This window comes from Leucoraja erinacea, chromosome 37 (genome assembly GCF_028641065.1).
Source record: "Leucoraja erinacea ecotype New England chromosome 37, Leri_hhj_1, whole genome shotgun sequence".
NCBI classification, from domain to species: Eukaryota; Metazoa; Chordata; class Chondrichthyes; order Rajiformes; family Rajidae; genus Leucoraja; species Leucoraja erinaceus.
Window position 1 is genome coordinate 5,572,108 of NC_073413.1, and position 9,745 is coordinate 5,581,852.

At 48.2% G+C, this 9,745-nt stretch overlaps 1 protein-coding gene across 1 annotated transcript in view; it reads left to right on the forward strand.

Annotated features, from left to right (window-relative positions):
• The window catches only part of LOC129713824 (G-protein coupled receptor family C group 5 member B-like), a 12,836-nt gene extending 5,197 nt beyond the window's left edge, over positions 1-7,639 (forward strand). The window contains exons 2-4 of the mRNA XM_055663143.1: positions 1-543; positions 3,185-3,255; positions 5,038-7,639. The exon at positions 1-543 is cut by the window's left edge and continues 428 nt beyond it. Coding sequence (XP_055519118.1) covers positions 1-543; positions 3,185-3,255; positions 5,038-5,157 — 734 coding nt within the window. The 3' untranslated portion in view covers positions 5,158-7,639. The remainder of the gene's footprint in view (positions 544-3,184; positions 3,256-5,037) is intronic.
• Positions 7,640-9,745: the final 2,106 nt, after the last annotated feature.

Sequence of the window (9,745 nt, forward strand, 5' to 3'; positions counted from 1 at the left end):
GGTCAGGAACGGGGCCATCCGCATGTTGCATGGTCACCTTGGTCCTGTGCCTGACGTTAGTCCAAGTCATCATTGCCATCGAATACCTGGTGCTGGTCATCTCCCGCTTCGGGGCCCCTTGCCAATACAACAGTGCCGACTTCACCATGCTGCTCATCTACGTCATGTTCCTGATGGCTCTCACCTTCATCCTGTCCATGTTCACCTTCTGCGGCCAATATCGCAAGTGGAAGAAGTATGGGGCCCACGTCTTTGTCACCATGCTCCTCTCCATCGCCATCTGGGTGGTGTGGATCGTCATGTTGGTGAGGGGCAACGCCTCGTTGGGCAGGAGCCCCGCCTGGGATGACCCCACCCTCAGTATCGCCCTGGTGGCCAATGGCTGGGTCTTCCTCCTTTTCTACATCATCCCCCAGCTCCGCCACATCACCTGCCCGGCCAAGACCGACGATGGGCCCATGGAGAGCGCGCCCCCAAATCCCCGCAGCCCCGCCTTGGGTGGAGTGGACAACCAGATGTTCATCTACGAGGAGCCAGCCAGAGGTGAGTGACCAGACGTCCGAAAATACATAGAAACATAGAAACATTAGGTGCAGGAGTAGGCCATTCGGCCCTTCGAGCCTGCACCGCCATTCAATATGATCATGGCTGATCATCCAACTCAGTATCCCGTACACCTGCCTTCTCTCCATACCCCCTGATCCCCTTAGCCACAGGGGCCACATCTAACTCCCTCTTAAATATAGCCAATGAACTGTGTGGCCTCAACTACCCTCTGTGGCAGAGAGTTCCAGAGATTCACCACTCTCTGTGTGAAAAAAGTTCTTCTCATCGCGGTTTTAAAGGATTTCCCCCTTATCCTTAAGCTGTGACCCCTTGTCCTGGACTTCCCCAACATCGGGAACAATCTTCCTGCATCTAGCCTGTCCAACCCCTTAAGAATTTTGTAAGTTTCTATAAGATCCCAATACATAGACATAAGGCGGTCACGGTGGCGCAGCGGTAGAGTTGCTGCCTTACAGCGAATGCAGCACCGGAGACGCGAGTTCGATCCCCGCTACGGGCGCTTGTCCGTACGGAGTTTGTACCTTCTCCCCGTGACCTGCGTGGGTTTCCTCTGAGATCTTCGGTTTCCTCCCACACTCCAAAGACGTACATGTATGTAGGTTAATTAGACAATAGATTCGAGCCAACACCACCATTCAATGTGATCATGGCTGATCATCCCCAATCAGTACCCCATTCCTGCCTTCTCCCCATATCCCCTGACTCTGGCCCTACCTAGCTCTTTCTTGAAAGCATTAGTTTGTTGTATGTGTAAAAATTGTCCCTGTGACTGCATCAGTTTCCTTTGGGTGCTCTGGTTTCCTGCCAAAGATATACGGTCTTTAGGTTAATTGTCTTGTATAAAATTGCCCCTAGTCTGTAGGGAGTTGATGAGAAAGTGGGACAACATAGAACGGGTGATCAAGGGTTGGCATGGACTCAGTGGGCTGAAGGGCCTGTTTCCATGCAGTCTCTCTTAAGTAAACTGAATTGTTAGCGGAGGTTGAGCGTTCTAGCTCCATAGAATGGTTTTGATAATGTGGAATGTAAGGCACTGTTGCTAGGTAAATAAGTCGAACAATATTATCATGTTGAAATACATGAAACTGTGTGTATCCATGTTATCTGAGAATCGCTAACTTATGATGCAAAACTTAATCTCCCAGCTGTGAATTATTAAATTGGTATCCCAGTGCAAATGATTCTAAATGGAAACATAGCTCTTTGTGTCTATCTTTAGTGGGGCATGTGATCGAGAGCTGGCGGGGGCTCAGGGAGTCAAAGGGCCTGTTTCCATTCTGGATTCAGAGTCTGAAGAAGGGTTCTGACCTGAAACGTCACCTATTCCTTTTCTCCAGAGATGCTGCCTGTCCCGCTGAGTTACTCCAGCTTTTTGTGTCTATCTGCAGTGTACACCAGCATCTGCAGTTCCGTCCTACGCATCACTGGAGTCAACCTTTTCCATTGGAGTACCCAAAAAGTAGGATAGTAGGCCACTCGGCCCCTCAAACCAGTTCTAGCCTTTCAATGTGATCACGGCTGATCTGTCCCAGTCCTACGCCCATTCCACTTAGCTTTCAATTTCCAAATCTTCTATAGACTCATCCACCTCCACCCTAAATACTTCAAATTATCCACCCACGGCATTCCAGAGATCCACTGCCCATTCTACAAAGAAATGTCTACACATCCCTCCTTGAGATGATTGGAGCTTTTATCCGACTCTCCCACTACTGAGGACATCTCAAACATCTACCCTGTCCAACCCCTTCAAGATCTCACATATTTCAATCAGGTCCCCCTCATTTTTTTCTTTAAAGCTCCAGAGAGTTGCTTCACAGCGTGGAAACAGGCCTTTCAGCCCATCTTGCCCCATCTAGACTAGCCCCACCTGCCTGCATTTGGCCCATATCCCCCAAAACCTGTCCTATCCACGTACCTCTCCGAATGGTTCTTAAGCCTTGTGATAGTCCCTGTCTCAACTACCTCCTCCAGCAGCTCGTTCCATACATCCACCACCCTTTGTGTGACAAAGTTACTCCACAGATTCTTATTAAATCTTTCCCCCCTCGCCTTAAACCTATGCCCTCTGGTTTTCGATTCCCCTACTCTGGGCGAGAGACTATGTGTGTGTGTGTGTGTGTGTCTATTCCCGATCTATTCCTCTCCTGATTTTGCACATTCAACTGGTAGTTGTTGAGAAATTCTCGTCTGGTCCCTTCCGCTTGCTAGTGGCGTCCTTGGGAGTTCTCCAAGGTCATTGTACGGTTGTGTATTGGTGTTGGGGGTTTGTTTGTGTAAAGGGGTTAAGATATTGGTGGGAAGTTCTGGTTGCTGGTGGCACAGCGGTAGAGTTGCTGCCTCACAGCGCCAGAGACCCGGGTTTGATGCTGACTTTGGCTGCCGTCCGAACGGAGTTAGCACGTTCTCCCTGTGACCGCGTGGGTTTTCTCCGGGTGCTCCGGTTTCCTCCCGCACTCCAAAGACGTACAGGTTTGTAGGTTAATTTGTAGACCGTGTGTAGGAGCGTGCGAGGAATCGCTGGGCGGCGCGGGCTCCATGCTGTATCTCTAAACTAGAAACAAAAACGAAACTCGTCTCTTTAAGCTTTTACTCACTCATTTATTTTCCTCCACAGTATTCCCCAAGAGTCGTTCCAGTATTGCCTCCTCACCCACATACAGTACCAACATCCCAATGGAAAACAATGTAAGTACCCACTTAATGTGCATGGGTGATCAATGGTCAGCATGGACTCAGTGGGCTGAAGGGCCTGTTTCCATGCAGTCTCTCTAAAGTAAACTGAATTGTTAGTGGAGGTTGATCATTCTTGCTCCCTAGAATGAGAGGTATTGTTGCTAGGTAAATAAGTGGAACAATATTATAACCATATAACCATATAACAATTACAGCACGGAAACAGGCCATCTCGGCCCTACAAGTCCGTGCCGAACACTTATTTTCCCCTTGTCCCATCTACCTGCACTCAGACCATAACCCTCCATTCCCTTCCCATCCATATACCTATCCAATTTATTTTTAAATGATAAAATCGAACCTGCCTCCACCACTTCCACTGGAAGCTCATTCCACACAGCTACCACTCTCTGAGTAAAGAAGTTCCCCCTCATGTTACCCCTAAACTTCTGTCCCTTAATTCTGAAGTCATGTCCTCTTGTTTGAATCTTCCCTACTCTCAGTGGGAAAAAACCTATCTACGTCAACTCTGTCTATCCCTCCCATCATTTTAAAGACCTCTATCAAGTCCCCCTTAACCTTCTGCGCTCCAGAGAATAAAGACCTAGCATTATCATGTTGAAATAAATGAAACTGTGTGTATCCATGTGATCTAAGAATCTAATACCGCCTGTCCCACTTTCACGACCTCTGCTGAGTTTGCCCTTGACTCGTACTCGCAGCATGGTTGGCACGTAGGTGGGTCGTAGGTACTCGTGGCATCAAGTAGGTCGGGGCGTTTTTCTAGCCCTGATGCAAAATGTCCACGAGTAAAAAAGGTGGTGAATTAGGTGGTGAAAGTGGGAGAGGGGCTTAACCCACTTGCTGCCTTTAGAGTCCACTTCCTATTCAGCGTCAGTGGGCTTTCGTTGGGGAAAGGACAGGAAGCGCTAAAAGAACCATAGGGGCGGCACGGTGGCACAGCGGTAGAGTTGCTGCCTCACTGCGCCAGAGTCCCCGGTTCTATTCTGACCACGGGTGCTGTCTGTACGGAGTTTGTACATTCTCCCCGCGGCCTGCACCGTTTTTCTCCGGGATCTCCGTTTTCCCGAAGACGTACAGGATTTTTATGCTAATTGGCTTTGGTGCCATTGTAATTGTAATAGGATAGTGTTGGTGTGCGGGGATCGCTGGTCGGCACGGACTAGGTGGGCCGAAGGGCCTGTTTCCGCACTTTGTATCTCTAGACTACACCGTACCAAACAGTGTTTGTTGCAGTTGCTTCGATCATCCACGGCCCAGTTGATGTCTTAACGGGCTCAAGAGGCTGAGTGGTCCTGCACTCTGAGTTACTGCTTCATTGCAACCTTCTTTAGTTAGAGGGCGGTGAATCTGTGGAATTCTTTGCCACAGAAGGCAGTGGAGGCCAAGTCAGCGGATGTTTTTAAGGCAGAGATACTGTAGGTAGATTCTAGATTAGTACGGGTGTCAGAGGTTGCGGGAGAAGGCAGGAGAATGGGGTTGGGAGGGAGAGATAGATCAGCCGTGATTGAATGCCGGAGTAGACTTGATGGGCCGAATGGCCTAATTCTACCATCACTTATGACCTTATGACAATGGTTAAGATTTATATTATTGACACTTTGGGAATAACTTCAGCAGAGAACTGGCAGCAGGTCCCGAAGGCAGCACGCAGGATAAGGAGAATAACGTTTAGTGCAAGTCTATGGGGCATTTTGCTTCAGCCCTGATTCCACGTGTGGGTGGCCATTCATTATTGCTGCCTCTAATCCGCTTCTACCCTTTGTGTTGCAGGTGTACAACGTGCTGCCGGAGTTTGCCATTCCTCGCCCACAGACCAAGTCCAGCTACTACCCCACACCCTTCCTGCAGGACCCCTACCTCAACTACCAGAACAGGCAGACCAACTTCTAGAGGGCTCGTGGACTGTGCAGGACCCCCTATCCCGAGACCCAGACCATGCATCAGGCCCTCCCGTCTCACCCCGCTCACCTCCCTCACCAGTGTTGAAGGCACGCGACCATTGATACAATGGATCTGTTGACTTCCAGTCGCCCCATGGTTACCCGATGCTTGGTTGCACAGTAGCACAAGGTGTGCAGCTGGCCAACACCTCTGTTTACCCAAGGCCACCAGTTGAAAAGATAAAATGAATGAATGGTTTGATGTAGAATATGAATCAGATGATCGGCACTCGGGATCTCGCTGTTCGAACGATGTACCTTCTGTCCAACACTCTTGGCATCGAAGGCCATTGGAGCCGTAACGGACTCAAGAGGCTGCGTGATCCTGTGCTCCGAGTTACAGCTTCATACGATAGAACTTTATTTTTCCCAGGAGGGAAAATGAACCAACAAGTCCATAAAACTCAGCAAGATACATGAAACATGAAATTACAGTGACGAGGGGAAAGGATGTGCAAAGATTGGGGAGGGGGGGAGGGGGGAGGGGGAGGGTCAGTCTACCCCACGACAGAAGGGGGGTGGAGTTGTACAGTTTGATAGCCACAGGGAAGAAGGACGGGAAAAGGCAGCAAGATGTTTCAGGGCGAGACCCTTCTGACTCTTTTCGAGACTGAAGAGTCTGAAGAAGGGTCTCGTCCCGAAACGTCACCCATTCCTTCTCCCCAGAGATGGCACCTGTCCCGCTGAGTTACTCCAGCATTTTATGCCCAGCTAGGACACGCACACACTAAAACTTGCCAACGTCACCCTTTCCACATGCTTCGCCTCCAAGCTCAAAGTGGGTGCGATTACAAGGCAGACTCTCGAACAGCTTCATCTGCCAGATCGGGGGCAAGCAGAGTGTGAGATAAAGTTCCCCCCATCAATGGTACTTTCTTGTGAAGGAAGGAACTGCAGATGCTGATTTACACCGAAGATAGACACCAAAACGCTGGAGTAACTCAGCGGGACAGGCAGCGTCTCTGGAGAGAAGGAATGGGTGACGTTTCGGGTCGAGACCCTTCTTCAGGCCCAACCCAAAACATCACCCATTCCTTCTCTCCAGAGATGCTGCCTGTGTCGCTGAGTTACTCCAGCATTTAGTGTCTATATTGGTATTTCCATCAATGGAACTCCATGGTCACATGTACCGAGGTGCAGTGAAATTCAATTTGGGATAAACTTCAGTACACTTATCCAAGTGCACATTATATGATATGTTATTATATATTATTATATATTATATATTTATGTTATGTAAGTAATACATTATAAGTATAATTATACCAGTATACAGAAGCACTTTGATACATCTTAGGTACGCATTTCAGATACTGTACAAGTGTTTAATAGTTGTATGCAGATGCCAGCAAAAATCGGCAGGCATCAAAAGTTAAGAATCCCAACTTCATACCTTGGAGCTCCTCTAGTAAAACAAGCCAGCTGACGCGAGCGCTGGCTCAGAATGTGTCTGGATTTGATTTAGTTGTTTGGGCGGCACGGTGGCTTATCGTTAGAACTGCTGCCTTACATCAACAGAGACCCAGGTTCAATCCCGACTACGGGTGCTGTCTCTACGGAGCTTGTACGTTCCTCCCGTGACCTGCGTGGGTTTCACCCGAGATCTTCGGTTTCCTCCCACACTCCAAAGACGTGCAGGTTTGCAGGTTAATTGGCTTGGTATAAATGTTTAAAAAAATGTCCCTAGTGTGTGTGTGTGTGTGTGGGATAGTGTTGGCATGGACTCGGTGGGCCGAATGGGCCTGTGTCTGCGCTGTATCTCTAAACTAAGCAAATCTCCATCCACCTACATTGACTTTCCTAATAACCTGCAGTGCATCGTGTTATCCTCCTGTGTCTTGTGTGTGAGGATGGGTAGATCCTTTTGTTCAGCAGTATTCTGTAATCTTTCCCAGTTAAAGCAATATTCTATTTCTCCATTCCAACCAAAGCAGAGTTTTCCGAATTATATTCTAACCTCCAATGTCTCCTCCTCCCCCACTCCTCCCCCACTCACTTAATTAGATACATTCCCCTGCAGGATCTCTGTTTCTTTGTCAGATGTTGCTGTCTCGTTTCCCGATAGCATTTTATTTTCCCCAAGTACCCAACAGCACTGAACAACAGCAGAACCTTGGCCTCCCTAACAGAAGTCAAGTGGCTAACGGAATCAGGGGATATGGCGAGAAAGCAGGAACGGGGTACTGATTTAGGATGATCATACTGAATGGCGGTGCTGGCTCGAAGGGCCGAATGGCCTACCCCTGCACCTATTTTCTATGTTTCCTGGCATCAGGATCCGTCAGGCTGAGTGGACCTAGTGTATAACTGTACATTGTCTGTGTAACTTTAATGTAAATATTATTTATCTTGTCTAAAGCATTTCTCGTATGCCAAACTGGAATTCCACATTTTTTGTAGCAGCAATAAAATGTACTTAAATATTTGTATAATATCGCCTCGAGTCCAATTGTTATTCCGTTTGAAGGTGCGGCGGGTGGAGCTGCTGCCTGACAGCGCCAAGGGAATCAAATGCTCGGGTGCTGTCTGTGTGGAGTTTGCACGTTCTCCCCGTGACCACATGGGTTTCCTCCGGGTGCTCTGGCCTCCATCCGCATCCCAAAGACGTGCGAGTTTGCAGGTCCACTGTCCGTCTGCAAATTGTCCCTCGTTTGTATGGGGGGGGGGGGGGGTGAGAAAATGGGGATAGCAGGGAATGAGTGTGAATGGGCGGCAGAGATAGTTGGGGCATGCACTATCCTGACGTTTAGGAAACATTTCGACAGGAACATGGATAGAGGGCTGTGGGCCAAAAGCAGGCAGGTGGGACTGGTGTAGCTGGGGGCATGTTGGTCGGTGGCAAGTAGGTGTCGAAGGGCCTGTTATCATGCTGTCTCTAAACTAAGTTAAACAGGATCCCAGAGAGAACCAGCAGGAACCGTAACACAAGGAGGGACAATGGGAATTGTCCCCCAGGGACAACTGTGCCCCAGGGAGACTCTGTGGGGACTGTCCCCGGGGAGGGTTGACACCTCCAGGACCTGACGTCTGGGAACATCAACACAATCATATGATTTGTTTATTTCTGTAAAATATCTTGTTATCTTGTTAAAGACACAAGCGACTGCAGATTCTGAATCTTCAGCAAAAAAAAAAAACAATGTGTTAGAAACATAGAAACATAGAAACATCGAAACTAGGTGCAGGAGTAGGCCATTCGGCCCTTCAAGCCTGCACCGCCATTCTATATGATCATGGCATATGATCATGCAGTATAATGTGGATAAATGTGAGGTTATCCATTTTGGTGGCAAAAACAGGAAAGCAGACTATTATCTAAATGGTGGCCGATTGGGAAAGGGGGAGATGCAGCGAGACCTGGGTGTCATGGTACACCAGTCATTGAAGGTAGGCATGCAGGTGCAGCAGGCAGTAAAGAAAGCGAATGGTATGTTAGCTTTCATTGCAAAAGGATTTGAGTATAGGAGCAGAGAGGTTCTACTGCAGTTGTACAGGGTCTTGGTGAGACCACACCTGGAGTATTGCGTACAGTTTTGGTCTCCAAATCTGAGGAAGGACATTATTGCCATAGAGGGAGTGCAGAGACGGTTCACCAGACTGATTCCTGGGATGTCAGGACTGTCTTATGAAGAAAGACTGGATAGACTTGGTTTATACTCTCTAGAATTTAGAAGATTGAGAGGGGATCTTATAGAAACTTACAAAATTCTTAAGGGGTTGGACAGGCTAGATGCAGGAAGATTGTTCCCGATGTTAGGGAAGTCCAGGACAAGGGTCACAGCTTAAGGATAAGGGGAAATCCTTTAAAACCCCCAAGAACTTTTTTCACGCAGAGAGTGGTGAATCTCTGGAACTCTCTGCCACAGAGGGTAGTTGAGGCCAGTTCATTGGCTATATTTAACGAAGGAGTTAGATGTGGCCCTTGTCTGTAAAATATCTTGTTATCTTGTTGGGAGAGAAGGCAGGTACTGCAGATTCTGAATCTTCAGCAAAAAAACAATGTGTTAGAAACATAGAAACTAGGTGCAGGAGTAGGCCATTTGGTCCTTCGAGCCTGCACCGTCAATCAATATGATCATGGCTGATCATCCAACTCGGTATCCTGTACCTGCCTTCTCTCCATACCCCCTGATCCCTTTAGCCACAAGGGCCACATCTAACTCCCTCTTAAATATAGCCAATGAACTGGCCTCAACTACCTTCTGTGGCAGAGAATTCCAGAGATTCACCACTCTGTGTGTGAAAAAAGTTCTTGTCATCTCGGTTTTAAAGGATTTCCCCTTATCCTTAAGCTGTGACCCCTTGTCCTGGACTTCCCTAACATCTGGAACAATCTTCCTGCATCTAGCCTGTCCAACCCCTTAAGAATTTTGTAAGTTTCTATCAGGTCCCCTCTCAATCTCCTAAATTCTAGAGAGTATAAACCAAGTCTATCCAGTCTTTCTTCATAAGACAGTCCTGACATCCCAGGAATCAGTCTGGTGAACCTGCTCTGCACTCCCTCTATGGCAATAATGTCCTTCCTCAGATTTGGAGAC